Raw genomic sequence first — 19,866 nt, forward strand, 5'->3', positions numbered from 1 at the left:
CTTGACTTCCATGAAACCTCACTTTCTCTCTAATCATGTCTTCTAACCCCTGGCCCTTTTATGCCTCAAAGCTTCCAATCCCTGCTTGTTCTAACTTTCTCCTTCAGAGAATCCTCCACTGCAACTATTATATCCAAAAAATTGGCTACAGAATCTATCCTCTAGTCCTGTCTTTTGGTAAGCTGGCTCCACACCTTGAACAGCCCAGTGGATATTTCTCACTAGTTCACCAACTCTCTGAAGCACCAGCAACTTCCTCTCAGTTTATATCAATACGTTTCTGTCAAAACCATCCAAAAGTCACTTAAGCTCAAAACCTTGGACTCTACTTTGATTTTCCTTTCTCTTTCCACCCACATAGTGCACCAGTCACCTCTCTCTTTCCCATTCCTGCCACCAAAGCCAAAGCCCCACCTCCCTCGCTTGCCTGTATTCTGCAGAGTGTGCACACCACCCCTCTTCCTCTCACTTGCCTCCCCTCCTGCCGTATACACTCACATCCATACAATGGTTTCAGATGGCTTCTAGAAGACTTTTTTTAAACTGTCATTACCATTATTTCACTTCATTGTTGAAAAACTTTCAATGCTTCTCAGAATGTCTCAACTGGGCTTTCAGAGTGCCCTAAGATGTGTTCACTAGCTTTCCAACTTTATTTTGCATTACTATAACACAAAAGCTTCTCACAGCCAAGTCCCAAACATTTTTGCTCTTTCACCAATGTCTGGTGCCACCGTCAGTCCCACATCCAGCCATGCTCTATCTTTTCCTTTTTACCAATCAAAAATCTTAGCCATTCTGGGCATGTTATATTCACAGTATCATGATAGACACACTGGACAACCACCGAAATTTCCTAAATACATTATGCTCTTCTGCACCTCTGCACCTATACTGATGAACTTGCAGCTTCCTGAAAGGTTCTTCCTTCTCCTTGTCCTCTTGGAGAAAAGCTCTGTTTGTCCTAAGGTTTAACTCATATGCTACTTCTTTTTAAATTACCCCTCACTCCCAACCAAACCTGACACCCAGCAGGTATAATTTATAGACCTTCTTCTATGTTACCACTGCACTAGTTTATATCACTGCTATATATTTGCCAGATACACTTATAGGGTTCTCCTCCCTTGCTAGGATGAGGCAACACAACTAGAGGTAGGAACCATATCTTACATGTTTCTGAATGTCTCTCTGCTTCTAGCACTGAATATGGGATATAGTAGAGATATTCACTAAACATTTAATCAAAATTAATCATCTAATTGTGACTGTAACTTCCTTGCAAAGGAGGACTATATAATGATCCCTACTTAAAATCCTGCCAAGTAGTTGATGTCTTTCTGAATGATAATAAAAGATGTTATATTATTAATTATTTCATAGAGAATATAGGCTTTTAAAAACCAGAAACCATGTCTTATAATTCTTTCAAACTGTAATGGATAGATGAATGGATGAAAAAAATGAAGAGATTAGAAAAGTAGGTCCTTTTTTCCTTTCCATTCTTTTTAACACATGTTTTTAAATGGCTTATGCTGTACTGGTGCTTAGTCACTCAGTCGTGTCCAACTCTTTGCAACCCCATGGACTCCCCTGTCCATAGAATTCTCCAGGCAAGAATACTGGAGTGGGTTGCCAGGCACTCCTCCAGGAGATCTTCCCAAACCAGAGATCAAACCCAGGCCTCCCACATTGAAGGAGGATTCTTTACCATCTGAGCCACCAGTGGTGGCTACTATCCAAATGGCTTATAAGTAGTATAAGTATGAGAAGATAGCAAGTTTGTTTCATCTACAAACCACATTGTTGACAAATGATTGTTTTCGTTCTTTAAACATTTATGAATAAATACATCCAGGCTAAAGAAACAGTTACCAGTACAGCTAGAATAAGCTTCTTAAAATCCAATTAAGAAATGAGTCCACATCTGAGGTTAGGTTCCATGACATTTCCCACGCACCATCCTTCCACTTAGTGATACTACCGACAAGCTCCTAGTCTGAAGGTCAGCAAGGATAAGGTGATCAATGAATGAACATCAGGGATTACCAGTGTAAATGCACAAGGCTCTTTCAAACGTTGGAGAACTACTAAGATGGAAAGTGCTTGTTTGCGGAAGTGATGTTTCTATTTCAGTGAATCTAATATTCATATAAAATTCAAGGATTTGATGTTGTCATTATTTTACGCGAGGTACACTATAGGCAGAGGGCAGACAAACTTCCTTGCCAAACACCTTAATTTAGATTTAAAACTGAAAGCAAATTTCTTTCATGACTCAGAAGAATTAGGTAGACGAAAGTTAAGTTACTTTGACCTCATCAGAGCTAAACGGCAGCAGAGGGAGAAGTATCGGCAGTTGATTAAAGGCATTGTCCTGACCACCAAGGCTAAGCAAGGACTGCCTTGTGGAACCAGGTCAGAGGACACTCATTTCTCTATTCAACTTTGAGGCGCCACTTTGTAAATGACACAATCATTTTTGGGTACAAGAGGTGCTTTAAATGTGGTAACATTATATCATTTCAGCTATAATGATCATAATTACTTATTTCTTTTAATCACAACCCACTTAACCACTTTAGTACAGAGGACTAGTTCAAGGAGTTTAATTTTCATTCAACATCTAATCTTTGTGTTTACTGAAACCCTTCACGGGCTTTGTTTACTGTCTGCTTGCTGGCCTGGACGTTTGATCTTGCAAGACTAGATCAGACAGGGTCAGATAAAATACTGATTACTAGAATAAACCAGGCTTGAGGAAGTAACACTGGTTTTTAAAAATCCTCATTTCTCCCAGCTTTTTAATATTTTGCAAAACAAGTTCAAATAAACAAATAAAATTAAGACAACTAGCAATCAGGGGTTCTTGAGCAATGATTGAGAAAAGGAAAGTGATGGGGATAATTTTGCTTTCTGGCCAAAGTATGGGGTTTGGTTAGGTCTGCTCACTCTAGTGGTATTATTTTATGACACAAACAATTTTGTGAGATCCACTAGATTTGTGTAAACTTTCAATGACCCCTTAATTCTTGTGACATATTAAATACTTGAGATTGACCTGACCAAAAATGATACTTCACTTTGCTTTTGGTGCCAGATGGAAAACATTTTAAATATAAAGTTATTTTTTTAAACTTATTAGGTTTTAATTAGGGAACATTTAAAGTATATCATCCCTTCTTTGTTAACGTACTTTCATATTCTTCTAAGCTCCCCTGTGAAAGCAGATTGCCAGAATAACAAAATTTCTAATAATATTGCACATAATTGCCACTTAGCTTCATAAAAATGATGGGGCAAGTTTATATCTAAATAGATTTAATACATAAGATGACTTAGGTTAAAAAATTTAGTGTTTTAATAAAATGTGTAACACTTAAGAAAGAAAAATTCATAGATAAGTCTCACACAACCCCTAGAATTCTTGAAAATAATTAATAGCATGACTGTTTCTAGGTCCCTGTGGATTAATCTTGTGTCCAATACTAAGATTCCTACATAAACAACTGTTAATATTGCTCTTTTTGTTTTGCTCTGTTTTTCCACAAAGTATACTTTTTTCCCCCTTAAACCTGGGAGTTTTTATGAGCTCTACATTGTATAAACTAGGCCAGAAGCAATTATAGTATGAGATGAATAGCAATAAAAAAAATGTCATCTAAACCAACCAACTATGCCATTCACCCACTTCCATTTTCTTCAGTATCAAAAACTCCTGGGGAGTAGGTTCATAGTTCTGATCTTTAAAACCATAGTATACAAACTGTCTCCCCATCTATCCTAAATTAACACTAATGTTAACTCAAATACGTCTGTGTCAACTATGATTGTCTTTGAAATTAAAGGAAAAAGGTAAACAGAATGTGCTTTGCTATGATCACTGAGGAAAATAAAGTTAACATGCTAAGCCAAACCAACTTAGGACATTTTAAAGAGTAAGTGTAAACGTTTAGCTATAATAACAACAAATTCAAAAAATGCACATTAAAATGTTTACTTCAAAATTTAGACAATTCTATTTGTATACAGTCTTCACATCTGTTTTTAATGATATCAAATTATTGATTATTCATTTTTCTCATATTTATTTAAGCATTAACTATAGAATTTGCAATCTGATCTTTTTTTTTTTTTTCAAATCCTTTCAGTAGACTTTTATTTTTGCCAGGTTTTAGTCATATTTACTTTGATCTTTCAAAGTATATAATTATTTTACTGTTTATTTACTTCTATGAGAAGAGAAAAAAATTTTGACCTACAAGATCTATATGTGGCAATTTGTAACAGAATCACATAGCTTATGTTTAGGAAATCATGGTTTTGATTAAGAAGCAACCATTTAGTTCCCACTGTTTTATTAAAACAGACATTAGAAGATAATAGGAAACATATTCAACAATGCAGAGTGCATTTAGTTTGGGCCATCAGTAAGTTAGCGTCAGATTTTCTTCTACACTGAGTATCAGCAATGATACATGGAAGCTGGTAACTATCGGATGGACACAAGCAAGGGGTGGGGAGACAATAAAAGACTGATTTCTGGGTTCTGAGGAAGAGGACGGCATGGCAAGCCACTCCAGCATTCTTGCCTGGAGAATCCCCATGGACAGAGGAGCATGGCGGGCTACAGTCCATGGGGTCACCAAAGAGTCAGACATGACTGAGCGACTAAGCAAAGGAAGAGTCGCAAGCAGAATTCTGGTTTTGCTACTTTATTTCCAGGCTTGAAATTCCAGGTTTGTTGTTTTTGTTTTGTTTTTCCATTTTGAAAATGGATGGACACAAAATTTCCATGTTTGGATGTTTGGAAATTTCACAAACAAAATCACTGCTTTCTCATGAGTAATGGATTCTACCAGATAGGAACCCCCACAGTGACACCTATTCATAGCATAAAGCTTCCGAGTGGAAATGTTCCTGTATAGGTCCAACACTTCCTTTTCTCCGAAGGTTGAAGGTTAATAAAATGCACTTCTCTGGAGTGTTTATTTTCTGCACACCGTTCTACCTGTCATGAATTCTTTGTTTTTCCTCCCACTCCCTTGGTTGATGAATCAACACCACTTGAACTGTTTTACGGCAGCTTGTGTTTACTTCACACATACCTTAACCTTCCCTTTTCTCCTCCTACTGACACACACATGCACACGCACACTCTCAACAGCAATGACTAGCGCCATCTCTTTGAATAGCATGTGTACATAGTGTCTGGCCGCCTCTCCAGGTGTGGATCCTTGACCTCCTGAAACCGAGGTCTCAGTCTGCTTTTATGGCACTTAAAGAATTAACTGTGCATTTACTATCTTGAGGGGAAAAAACAGAGCTTGAAGAACTGAATCTCTAAGAAAGAAAAGAGAAAAGTAGAAGACGTGAGTGTTAATGTGTATGTGAAGACATACACATACCACAGACTCACACACACACACACACACACATTCTGCAGTGGCAATTCTGAGAACACTACAGTGAAATTTCCAGTCTTTCTGAATTTAGAATTATACTCCAGACTATTAAAAGAGTGTGTACATTCTCTTCCTTTCTCTCATAATAGCAAGTAAATGAGATCTAACAAATGACCTTCAAGCAGTATGATTCTTTTGATTTTTTTAGCCAAAGAGGATATTGTTCAAACACTTTAACAACCTGATGTTAAAGGAAAAACTTGGAGACAACACTTACAGAAAAGAAACACTTCGGAACTACACAATCATGTCGTAGAATGAGGAGTTATTCATCTTATCCTGTACAAGAGTTAATATTAGTAACATTCTAAAGCAAGTCCCCAAACCAGAAACTAGAAAGTCTAAAGAATTTTAGAATATGTTGAAAAGGAATGGATCTTAGTTGAATTTTCAGTGAACTTAATCTCTACTGGGTAGTTCAACCTCTTGACTTTCCTTACAAATTATATATTTAGCATAAAATGCTCTCATTCCTTTGAAAGGAGAAATGTGCCACCAATGAAAATAAAGTTCATTTCTTCAAAAGGTAACCTTGTAAACAAACTCCCAAAAACAGCCAAGAGGCACTACTTTGATACTGTTTCCCTAGAGAAAACTTGCAGGGTAATAAAAACAAACAAATTCTTCCTTTACTTTTACCTGTCCACCATAAATTGCCATTTAACCCTCTCCACAGGGGCAGTAAACCACTAGCAAGGCTCTGAATACCCAAATAAAGTGCAACAGATGATGTCATAGTCACGCAAAATATGGACTAGAAGGACCCTCAAACACCAATCTGTTCTGTTCCCCCAAATTCCAATTTCCACAGGGGCTGGTAGCATTTGAATTGAATAGCCTTTGAATTGGGATGGGAAGAATAGAATTTTTCCAACATTGACAAATTTGCAAAGGCCAAATATGATTGATATACTTAAAGGGCTGGATGGCCTAAATAATATGCCATTTATTATATTGATGATAAGAGAACTGTATATTCAGTACCAGATATAATTCCATATATAATATATTACTGCTAGTAGAACTACTACTATTAATAAACAACAACTAAAATACTGTAACAATGATTAAGAGATTACTTTGTGCCAGTATTAAGGTACTTAGTCCTTGTAGCTAGTTAGCGATTTACTTTTATTACTTCCAATTTTCAGATGAGGAAACTGATTCTTGGTAGAGTTAAATAATTTAATCAAACCCACACAGTTAGCAAACAGAAGACAAATTTCCGAATACAAATTCTCCTGACTACAGAGTCCCTTTGCTTTAACCACTATTTTGGAATTGTCTCCAAGTAAACACAACATCAAAACTCCACTTCTGATCAAAGATTTCCTGATACCACACACTCCTTTCAGTTTGTTAACTGGTACTTAAACCATAAGTGCTAATTTAACCTAGAATGACTGCTTTTAAATTACATTAATAAATTAATGAAAATGATTTATTAAGTTTTTAAAATAGACATGCCTGTCTAAAACATACCACTTCAAAATATTTTTAAAGATTTCAGCCTTCACATGCATCTCTTGTGAAAACTATAAACTTCATACATTATGCTAAGAATTTAGTTTTAATGCCATCTTAGTTTTAAAGGAGCCAATTTGGATCTCTTAATGAAAATATTAAGAGAACCCTTTCTTGTACCCCAATGCTCACAGCAGCACTATTTACAACAGCCAAGACAAGGAAGCAACTTAAGTGTCCATCAATGAATGAACAGATAAAGATATGATATTTACATATAACAGAATATTACTACTCAGTCACAAAAAAAAGAATGAAATATTGCCATTTGCAGCAACATGGATGGACCTAGAGATCACCATACTGAGTGAAGTCAGACAGAGAAAAACAAATATTATATGATATCATTTATTTTTTGTTGAATCTAAAATAATAATAATAATACAAATGAACTTATTTACAAAACAGAAAAGACTCACAGACTTAGAAAATAAACTTGTGGTTGGCAAAGGGGGAAGGGGAGATAAATTAGGAGGACGAAATTAACAGACAGACACTACTATATGTAAAATAAATAACAAGGATTTACTGTATAGTCCAGGGAACTATATTCAATATCTTTTTTCTAATAACCTAAAATGGAAAAGAATCTGGAAAAAAATAAAACTGAATCACTTTGCTGTATACCTGAAACTAACACAATATTGTAAATCAACTATATTTCAATTGTAAAAAATCCTACCTTTAGAAAAAAATTATATAAATTTTTTATTAAAAAGTTATATCTAAATCAACAGAAATTCCCAAGAGTCAACAATTCCTTGACCTAAAAACCTGAAAATCAGCTTCAAAAATATAAGCCAATTTACCTTTAATCTTCTTGTACTTTTTATACCATCTCCCAAACTCCTGGCACTTGGTTGCTGACACGTTGGCATAATATGTGCTATTTACAATGGATGAAATCATACTCTGCAAAGAAAAAAAAAGTTATTTTTGATATGAGTATTCCTTTTTAGGGACAAGAAAGGGGACATTATAGTCTATACCAATCTCCTTTGTCTTTTAAGTTTGAAGAAGTCATTCTCCTACAAACTAAACTATTAAACACAATTACAGAAATTTACCAGCCCTTTAACCTGCAGATGACAGTGCTTTCTCCAAAAAAACAACAGGGGGACAATGTCAAAAAGAGGGGACAGGACATGTAGATTGACTGCAAAGGCAAAGAACAGTTGTGATTTAGGAACCCCAGCAAAAGGTGAGATCAGATGCTTCTGTATCTGTAATCCAAATAATGCCTTTCAAATATTTCTGTTCAGCTTCCAACTGCAACAAGCTTACACAGCCAAGAATCTGAGAACATCCGTGCTACACACTGCAGAACAACATTTAGGAAAATAAGTTAAATTAATATAATTTATAGAAACGTGTGATTAGCACTTGTGTGAAAATTCACCAAATGAAAAAATTAACAGTGCTATTTTAGAGCAGGGGAAACTAAACATAACACCTGTACTGTGTTTCAACCAAAAATGCATCAAAATTTCTGAGTGCTAAAGTACCTGATTCCTTCTTACTCTTCATACTCCTTTCTCTCCTCAGCTCAACGCCTTAGCTGATTTGTTTGAAATTGCAGTTAAAAGGAAAAAGAAGGGGAACATAACCTGACTCACCACTGAAAAATTAAAAATTACAGCTGCATGTGTGTGCTCAGTTGCAAAGCTGTGTCTGACTTTTTGTGGCCCCATGGACTGTAGCCCACCAGCCTCCTCTCTCCATGGGATTTCCCAGGCAAGAATACTGGAGTGGGTTGCCATTTCCTTCTCTAGGGAATCTTTCTGACCCAGGGATCAAACCCGTGTCTCCTGCATTGGCAGGACGCTTCTTTACCACTGAGCCGCCAGGCAAGCCCTATAACTGCACACCTTGAATTAAATTCCATACAGAGATACGTTTCCAGTCAATATGGCATGCCTGGACCAACATTCGTGGCAGATGTTCACTTATACCTGAACGACTGTGAGAGTATATGTGTATGTTTTGCACACAGGTTTTATTTCTGCAAATTCTGTCAAAAAGCAAATGGACATAAACAAGTCAGGAAATCCAAATGACCTATGTAAGGCTTTATATCCTGCCTTGAAATCTCATCTTTCTTACAAAAGGCTTCCCCAGATATGAAGCAGTTGAAGGAAATCTTAGAACTTCTAATGGCATTTTGACGAAGTAGTCAAGATAAAAAGGATAACAATAAATCAAGGCGTTGGCAACTTATCTACCAGAAAGTTCAAACACCAGTAGACAGTCCTGCATAGACTCCCATATAAGACAGTTTCCTCTCTGAGCTCACAGGCTCCCTCTTTTTCAATCACTACACAGTACTGATGAGGGGAGTGGGGATTCCTAATTCAATTTACAGAAATCTCTTTGGTTCTTTCTATACAGCAGATGGCTGTCCTGCCTGCAGTTGCTGATTTCTAAATGACAATTCTGTTCTCTATTGGGAGATAGTAAAGAGAACTCTCTTAATCTGAGGCTCTGAACACAGCCTGGGAAACACAAAGAGCTAGTAACACCTGAGTGTATCACAGAACTTCCGAGCCTTGCATGCTACTTTAGAGGATCAACGGAACCCTAATCTTCCTGAGGCAGGGTTTTACTTTGTGTCTTATTAACAAGGAGTATAGAAGTCTCTTGGCTAGCTGGGCTAGTTCCTTCCCTCTCTGGGCTGAGCTTTCCTCTCTGTCCCAGTCTATGAGACCCTGGAGGACAGTGACTATGTCTCTTTTTTCTTCTCCCTTGTGCCTAACACAGCTCTGATGTGGGATATCTGAGGCACCAAAATGTAACAGATGAAAAGGGACAAAGATGAAATTTTAAAATGCCAAACTGAAATGTCATAATAATGAAAAATTTAACATGAAAGCCGTCTAATAACAGATGCACCAGCCACTCTAGTGTATGTGAATAATTACAGATGTACTTGTCATCTTTCTTTGTTGGTTGTTATGAATCTTACCCTCTGGAAAGGCATAAGATATATAGCTATGGCAGTAGTCAGAGCTAAACCTTCCATTGCAAAGTGTCCCAGAAAGCTGATTAAAATGGAAAGTGTTTTAAGTCCTGCCTGGAGCTTCCCCTCAACTCTCCCTGGCCCATAACACCAGGAAACAAACCCATATCACTCTGGTCCCAAATAATCCACATTTCTCCCGCTCCTTGGCCTCCCTACTTTGTTGTTATTTCAGGTGCATCTTCATTAACACTCTTTTCTTAGTGGCCAGTGTCAATCTATTTGGCTGAAAGGAGATAACCCACGTCCAAAGTCAGGAGCAGCAGCTGTGCTTTGTTGGAGCAGTCATGAAGATACCCCATGTCCAAGCTAAGAGAAAGGCCATTAAGAAAGTAGGCACTCAGAGAGGGCATCAAAGGGCAGACAGACTGAAACCACAATCACAGAAAACTAGTCAATCTGATCACATAAACCAAGCCTTGTCTAACTCAATGAAACTAAGGCATGCCATCTAGGGCCACCCAAGACAGATGGGTCATGGTGGCGAGTTCTGACAAAATGTGGTCCACTGGAAAAGGGAATGGCAAACCACTTCAATATTTTTGCCTTGAGAACCCCATGAACAGTATGAAAAGGTAAAAGATAGGACACTGAAAGATGAACTCCCCAGGTCAGTTAGGTACCCAATATGCTACTAGAGATCAGTGGAGAAATAACTCCAGAAAGAATGAAGGCATGGAGCCAAAGCAAAAACAACACCCAGTTGTGGATGTGACTGGTGAGAGAAGCAAGGTCCAATGCTGTAAGAGCAATATGGCATAGGAACCTGGAATGTGAGGTCCATGAATCAAGGCAAATTGGAAGCGGTCAAACAGGAGATGGCAAGAGTGAACGTCGACATTTTAGGAATCAGCGAACTAAAATGGACTAGAATGGGTGAATTTAACTCAGATGACCATTATTTCTACTACTGTAGGCAGGAATCCCTTAGAAGAAATGGAGGAGCCATCATAGTCAACAAAAGAGTCCAAAATGCAGTACTTGGATGCAATCTCAAAAATGACAGAATGATCTCTGTTCATTTCCAGGCAAACCATTCAATATCATAGTAATCCAAGCCTATGCCCCAACCACTAACACTGAAGAAGCTGAAGTTGAATGGTTCTATGAAGACCTACAAGACCTTTTAGAACTAACACCCCCAAAAGATGTCCTTTTCATTATAAGGGACTAGAATGCAAAAGTAGGAAGTCAAGAAACACCTGGAGTAACAGGCAAATTTGGCCTTGGAATGCGGAATGAAGCAGGACAAAGACTAATAGAGTTTTGCCAAGAAAATGCACTGGTCATAGCAAACACCCTCTTCCAACAACACAAGAGAAGACTCTACAGGTGGACATCACCAGATGGCCAACACCGAAATCAGGTTGATTATATTCTTTGCAGACAAAAAGGGAGAAGCTCTACACAGTCAGCAAAAACAAGACCAGGAGCTGACTCTCATAAACTCCTTACTGCCAAATTCAGACTTAAATTGAAGAAAGTGGGGAAAACCACTAGACCATTCAAGTATGACCTAAATCAAATCCCTTATGATTATACAGTGAAAGTGAGAAATAGATTTAAGGGACTAGATCTGATAGACAGAGTGCCTGAGAAACTATGGATGGGGTTTTTGACATTGTACAGGAGACAGGGAGTAGACCATCCCCTAGAAAAAGAAATGCAAAAAAGCAAAATGGCTAGCTGAGGAGGCCTTACAAATAGCTGTGAAAAGAAGAGAAGTGAAAAGCAAAGGAGAAAAGGAAAGATATAAGCATCTGAATGCAGAGTTCCAAAGAATAGCAAGAAAAGATATGAAAGCCTTCTTCAGCAATCAATGCAAAGAAATAGAGGAAAAGAGCAGAATGGGAAAGACTAGAGATCTCTTCAAGAAAATCAGAGATACCAAGGGAACATTTCATGCAAAGATGGACTCAATAAAGGACAGAAATGGTATAGACCTAACAGAAGCAGAAGATATTAAGAAGAGGTGGCAAGAGTACACAGAAGAACTGTACAAGAAAGATCTTCATGACCCAGATAAACACAATGGTGTGATCACTCACCTAGAGCCAAACATCCTGGAATGTGAAGTTAAGTGGGCCTTACAAAGCATCACTACAAACAAAGCTACTGGAGGTGATGGAATTCCAGTTGAGCTATTTCAAATCCTGAAAGATGATGCTGTGAAAGTGCTGCACTCAATATGCCAGCACATTTGGAAAACTCAGCAGTGTCCATGGAACTGGAAAAAGGTCAGTTTTCATTCCAGTCCCAAAGAAAGGCAATGCCAAAGAATGCTCAAACCACTGCACAATTGCACTCATATCACACACTAGTAAAATAATGCTCAAAATTCTCCAAGCCAGGCTTCAGCAATATGTGAACCATGAACTTCCAGATGTTCAAGCTGGTTTTAGAAAAGGCAGAGGAACCAGAGATCAAATTGCCAACATCCACTGGAACATCGAAAAAGCAAGAGTTCCAGAAAAACATCTATTTCTGCTTTATTGACTATGCCAAAGGCTTTGACTATGTGGATCACAATAAACTGTGGAAAATTCTGAAAGAGACAGGAATACCAGACCACCTGACCTGCCTCTTGAAAAACCTATATGCAGGTTAGGAAGCAACAGTTAGAACTGGACATGGAACAACAGACTGGTTCCAAATAGGAAAAGGAGTACGTCAAAACTCTATATTGTCACCCTGCTTATTTAACTTCTATGCAGAGTACATCATGAGAAACGCTGGGCTGGATGAAGCACAAGCTGGAATCAAGATTTCCAGGAGAAATATAAATAACCTCAGATATGCAGATGACACTACCCTTATGGCAGAAAGTGAATAACTAAAGAGCCTCTTGATGAAAGCGAAAGAGGAGAGTGAAAAAGTTGTCTTAAAGTTCAACATTCAGAAAACTAAGATCTTGGCATCTGGTCCCATCACTTCATGGCAAATAGATGGGAAAACAGTGGAAGCAATGTCTGACTTTATTTTGGGGGCTCCAAAATCACTGCAGATGGTGACTGCAGCCATGAAATTAATAGACACTTACTCCTTGGAAGGAAAGTTATGACCCACCTAGATAGCATATTCAAAAGCAGAGACATTACTTTGCCAACAAAGGTCCATCTAGTCAAGACTATGGTTTTTCCAGTGGTCATGTATGGATGTGAGCTGGACCATAAGGAAAGCTGAGCACTGAAGAATTGATGCTTTTCAACTGTGGTGTTGGAGAAGACTCTTGAGAATCCCTTGGACTGCAAGGAGATCCAACCAGTCTATCCTAAAGGAGATCAGTCCTGAGTATTCACTGGAAGGACTGATGTTGAAGATGAAACTCCAATACTTTGGCCACCTGATGTGAAGAACTGACTAACTGGAAAAGACTTTGATGCTGAGAAAGACTGAAGGTGGGAGAAGGGGACAACAGAGGATGAGATGGTTGGATGGCATCACTGACTCAATGGACATGAATTTGGGTGAACTTCAGGAGTTGGTGATGGACAGGGAGGCCTGGTGTGCTGCAGTCCATGGGGTCACAAAGAGTTGGACACAACTAAGCAACTGAACTGAACTGATGTCACAAGAAAATGAATATCAGGGCTTTTATTGGCTTCATCAAAGATGGTCTTATACTGGGGTTGGGCTCACACTCATTTAAAAAGCAGGAGTTGGCAAATGTGGCATATAACACAGTGGAATACTACTCAGTCATAACAAAGCATTAAATCCTCTCATTGGCAAAAATGTGAATGTACCTTGCAGGTATTATGTTAAGTGAAATAAATAAGAGAAACACAAATGCTATATAATTTCACTCATATGGAATCTAAAAATTAAAACAAACAAAATTAAAACAAACTCAGAGATACAGATATCAGATTAGTGGTTACCAGAGAGGAAGAGAGTTGCAGGGTGGGTGAAACTGGTGAAGGAGCTCAACTGTATGGTAATGGATGGTAATTAGACCTGTGGCAGTGATCACTGTGTAGAGTACACAGATGTCAAACAGTAAATTCTGCACATCTGAAACATATACTAAAATAATAATAATAATTAAAAGATAATAGGGGAAAAAAAAGGAGTTGGCTACCCTGAGATTCAGTCAGGCTTGTTCTCTTCCCTGTATCATTTTGAGTTTCCAGCTCTACAAACCACAGAACAAAAAAATAGGTTTACACTAGGAACTGAGTAAAGGAACTGGGTAGTAAATAAAAACAATTACCTCTATAATGAGAAACTTTAGTCACCAGAAAAGTCTCTTCAAATTTGTGGCACCTTTTATTTATATTAATTCTGTGCAGTTCTTTACATTTAGTTGACACTTAAAGTAGCTCTACTGATACAAATCTTTATAATTCAACCCGAGAAAGCTTTAAAAATAGAAGAGGTATTTCTTGGGAATATTGTAGATGAAAAATCATGTTATGTCTTATTAGTCCAGTTTCTTATAATCATTCTATAACCCTAAATTAGACTCCTATATTCTCATTGCCTTTGTCTGAATCACTAAACCTCACTGGAATACTCTAGACACATACAACAAGGCCATCTTAATGTTTACTGGTGTCAATTTATATTTAAAACATCAAAACAATTTATTATAAACAAAATTGAAAGGGGATAATGTAGAGCAAGCACATGATGACTTTTACTTTACAAGGAAGAGTGTTCTCCAGCAGCCCTGGGGCACAAAGAATTTTTATTTACCCCATTTCATCATACAGTCATGCCCCGGTATCCATGGGTTCTGCATCCAGGCATCCATACTATAGATTGAAAATATTGGGAAAAAAATTCCAGAATGTTCCAAAAAGCAAAACTTGAATTTCCTGTGCATACTGCAGCACATGCAGTGTGCAACTATGAACACAGCATTTAATCTAGAGATGACTTAAAGTACACAGGAGCATGTGAGCTGGGCATATGCAAATACTACATTATTTTATACACATTATTTAAAGATCTGAGAACCTGGCTATCTGCAAGGGGGTCCTAGGGATACCAAGGGATGACACTACTTTAATATCACTGAAATTGAGATGCATCTTACAATCAACAGCATCTTGGACCTGATGAGATACAGTTGCTGCAAAATGGGATGAGTAATGATTAAAATTTCTCCCACCTACCACCCTGCCAAAAAACATCTAATTTCCATTCACTGCTTTTAAAAATATGTATATAATTTTGTAGTCTACATTGCTCTTTTATGTTTTCCAATCATTTGAGAGCAACCATACAATTGGACTTTTAGAATACCCACATTTTTTTTGACAAATGAACAAGATCTGAGTCTACTTTTTCAATCCAGAATACAACCAACTTCTGAGTATTTATGTTAACATCAAGTGATACTGATATGAATAACCCAAAAGATATGTGTGCTGTTACTTTTAACACAAACTATGGGACTATGTTTTATTAAATATTAATATTTATATTATAATTAAATAGAGGGCTTTCCTAGTAACTCAGTTGGTAAAGAAAACTGCCTGCAGTGCAGGAGACTACCTGCAATTCACAAGACCCAGGCTCAGTCCCTGGGTTGGGAACATTTCCTGGCAAAAGAAACAGCAACCCACTCCGGTATTCTTGCTTGGGAAATCCCATGGACAGAGAAGCATGGTAGATTACAGTCCATGGTGTCGCAGAGAGTAGAATGTGACTTAGCAACTAAAATCAAAATATAATTAAATATATGTAAATAGGATATAATTAAATAGACTAATATTAAATGTCCTGGAGAAGGAAATGGCAACACATTCCAGTATTCTTGCCTGGAGAATCCCATGGACAGAGGAGTCTGGGGGGCTACAGTCCATGCGGTCACAAAGAGTCAGACACGACTGAGCGATTTCACTCACCCACTCAATATTAAATGACTAATAATAAACTGACTTTGCATTTAATAAACATGCTTCACTTTGCATAGTGGGGGATTGTGAGAAAGAAAGGAGGAAGACTTGTGTTATGGGCAACTGAGGCAACCCCCTCAGATACTTACTCACAACCATAAACAACATATAGACAGTGATTGTAGACAAAGCTATTTATGAAAAATATTATGCACTGAAGTAAATAGGAAGGTTTAACACATCTCCCTAACTACAGAAAAATTTTTGAAAATTGTGGGCTTCTTTGTAACCAATCATGAAATTTTAAATATAAAGAACATAGATGAGGGATTAAAATCCCTTATTTGCAACCACTCTGACACTTCTGCCACTTATATTTGGAAGTCGTTTTTTAATAAAATAAGAGAACTCAAAATATACCAGAATTACTTACTGCAAAGTTTACTAATTTGAAATTGCTCTAAGACAACTGCAAGAGAACATTATGGTATTATTATTAATGCTTATTATAGCTAAGTAGAAATTATACAACTAAAAAAAACAAATTTTCTTTTAGCTTCCTGAGACAAATTTTAAACTCACTTGTTTGTTTTTGACTATCCCAGAAAAGAGATGTCACCTATCATTTTAAGTATGGTTCCATTTTTCAGACTAAAGACTCAGAAACTCAGAATAAAGAAGCAGCTTGTTCAAAGTCAAATAGCAGCAGGGAACAGCACAAAGAGACACTACCACTAGGCCACACTATTTCTTGGGAAATCTTCACCACCATCTCCATCAGTGAACACAAGCCCAAAGTGGATACTGCAACCAATTCTTTAGACAAAGCAAGAAACAAGGTGACAAAAATGAAACAAAAAGTTTCAGGCCTTTATATGAGCTAACTAAGGAATTAAGAATCAGAGGAAGTTAAGGGACCTAAAGGTAATTTAAAACTTAATAGGAAAAGCAAAACAGCAAACACAGGTTAAGATGATTTGTACATATACTGGGAAAGACAGAGATCTGAGCATTGCCTTTTCCTCCTTCCCAAAAAGGAAAGATAAAATAATTGGGTATTTTTCACCACTTTCCCTTTGGCTTAGTGAGATTAGTTTGAACAGCAACGTTATACTAAGAGTAGCTAAGCTGCAGATACATAATACACTCATTGTTAAAAAGAACATTTTAAAACCAAAGTGAATGGTTACATGTTCCACTGGTGAGAACGCATGCCCCGTCAGAGCAAGAGAAGTGGGGGGGGGAAGCTGGCATCTCAGGGCCATCCTTTCTACCTTAGCATAGAGGAAAGAGCACGATGCAGGCAATGAATGGCATATGCATTCTTTGCTTGTTTTTAGCCTTGTCATTATGTTTTGTGATATGCTAAATAACTATTAAACATGAGATCATAATAATACTCCAACTAAGGATACGAAGTGAAACTGTTAGTCACTCAGTCATGTCCAACTTTTTGCGATCTGATGGACTGTAGCCCACCAGGCTCCTCTGTCCATGGGATTCTCCAGGCAAGAATGCTAGAATGGGTTGCCATTCGCTTCTCCAGGGAATCTTTCTGACCACGGGATTGAACCCAGGTCTCCTGTACTGCAGGTAGATTCTTTACTGTCTGAGCCACCAGGAAGGTACAGTATAGGGAAGAAATGACTTGGAGGAATTACTTTATCATGAAAAATTAATGTTATTTGTCAGCCTTCTAAAAGCTTCCCTGGTGGCTCAGACGGTAAAGCGTCTGTGTGCCTGTGAGGCGGGAGACCCAGGTTCGATCCCTGGGTGGGGAAGATCTCTTGGAGAAGGAAATGGCAAACCACTTTAATACTCTTGCCTGGAAAACTCCATGGACGGAGGAGCCTAGAAGGCTGTACAGTCCATGGGGTTGCAAAGGGTCAGACATGACTGAGCTACTTCACTTTCACTTTTGTCAGCCTTCTAACATCCTTTTCCATCACCATTTCTGAGTTATACTATCAGAATGGAAACTTCCTGCCATTCTAGTTGATAGAAATACTTCCCCTGGGCTGTGGAGTCTGACATGAGTCAATTCAAGAACTCCTCACCTAGAAGACTATGGAAGGGCTTGCTTGTCTGACAGGGGCACCCTCATCTGTGAGAATGAAATATGGATACTAGCCTCTGAGGCTGGAAGGATTCAGAGAGAAGATCTGTGCAGAAGGCCTAACACACAGGATATGGAGCCAGTGAATGTCAGCTTTCTTCCCTCCATGCAGTCATTTCTCAGACATCATCCCAGTCACCCGCTGGGAATTACTTTGAAGTTGTCATTTGTGCGTCCCCATCAACAAGATTCATGAGGTTGCACATGAACTAATACAACTTTGCATGATAATAACTGAAAGGGACAGTCAACACCTGGTTAACACAGGACATGCATGAATTTAAGATTAAATGAAACGGACAGTTAAGACAATACCAATCCAGGCATTTGATCAGTCACTAGTCTATAGATGAGGGCATGATCAATCTGCTATTTTCTACTGACCCATTTGGCTATTTGATTTCATTGTCTGATTATTTTGGCATATTGCAATTTAGGTTGGTCCTTTACTGACCCCTCAAATGGGCAAGACTTGCTTAAAATGACACAAATCATTATCCTACAATCTATGTCTCTAAAAGACTACATAAACACCACCACGATACTATAACATTTTCACAGTTTAGTAACTTCTACCAGTCATCTTGTTCCTCAAATATTTGGCAATAAAACCTCAAATAGGGGAATGGGGCAGACCTGCTTTAAAAATATATCTATATGCTAAGTTAAACAAGCCAAGACAAAAGGACAAATATTCTATGATTCTACTTTTATGAGACATCTAGAATAAGTAAATTCATAGGGACAGAAGATAGAACAGAGGTAACCAGGGGCTGTTGGAAGAGAGAAGAATAGGCAATTATTGCTTAATATTTATAGAACTTTCATCTGGAGTGATAAAAAGTTTGGAAAACAGATGGGGGTGAGGGGTTATGATTGTACGACCTGTAAATGTAGTCAATGATACTGGATTATAAAATTATAAATTTAAAAATTGTTAAAATGATAAACTTCGTGTTATACATTTTTTACCACATACACGAAAAAAGTTTTAAACATGTGTAGTGTTGCAGAGATAATGTTAGGAAGGGAGGAGGGGGCATTTGCAAACTGTCCTTCCATTTGATCATCCTAATAACCTATGAGATAGTTAAGGTGGGTACTGTTTAAAACCCTAAGGATCTGGGGTTTTGTCTTTTAACTTTTCCTTGAGTAAAAAATTAGTAAGCCACAGAAAGACATGTTCATAATGTTTTCAAACTGGAATAGTTAGAGACCATTTAATAAGGAAGACCTAGGCCTAAGGTACAGTAAATTAGGATGCTTGGGACAGACAATGGGGCTGATGGAAGAGGCTGGAAGTGGTGACTCAGGAGGACATCAGAGGAAAAGGAAGAAGCTGTCAGCACTTAAACATATTTTGAAAGGTGAAATCAAAAATAAATACACAGACACACAAACATAACCTATACTTTCTAAGCATCTGGCCAGACAGAGAACAAACAGCTAAATCACGACTTCCCTGTCTTTAAATATATATGCCTCAGCCTGCAATTGTTGCCCTTTTATGGACTTTCCCACTCTTTCCTTCTGCCCTCAAGCCTGCTCTTTTGAAATGTAGACCACTGGGATATTCAAGAAAACTACTTGAAAATATACTAGCCACTGAATTATTCTTTTATGCAACTGCCAAACTTAAGTGAGGAAATACCTAAAATGGATTGACGTGGGGGTAATAAGGGAGAATTATTTCAAAACCAGTCTTTTACTCATGAACTGAGAATATTTTAAATAGCCCAATAATCTACCGTTCTCCTGTGAAGTACTATTGGATGCTCCACTCTCTTCTTCCTAGGCTGAAAGTTTCGTTTCTTTCATCTTCACCACTATACCCCCAATCCTTTGTAAAGTACCTGAGTCAACTGGGACTCCATTCAAGCTGGTAAAATACATTTTTAA

The 19,866-nt window shown here is 37.8% G+C and overlaps 1 protein-coding gene across 2 annotated transcripts in view; it reads right to left on the reverse strand.

Annotated features, from left to right (window-relative positions):
• Positions 1–19,866, reverse strand: part of SATB2 (SATB homeobox 2) — a 200,715-nt gene that overhangs the window by 92,734 nt on the left and 88,115 nt on the right. For both annotated transcript variants that reach the window (XM_069574480.1, XM_069574479.1), the window contains exon 6: positions 7,799–7,901. In XM_069574480.1, the coding sequence (XP_069430581.1) occupies positions 7,799–7,901 (103 nt within the window). The remainder of the gene's footprint in view (positions 1–7,798; positions 7,902–19,866) is intronic.

Source organism: Ovis canadensis, chromosome 2 (assembly GCF_042477335.2).
Source record: "Ovis canadensis isolate MfBH-ARS-UI-01 breed Bighorn chromosome 2, ARS-UI_OviCan_v2, whole genome shotgun sequence".
In the NCBI taxonomy this organism is placed as follows: Eukaryota; Metazoa; Chordata; class Mammalia; order Artiodactyla; family Bovidae; genus Ovis; species Ovis canadensis.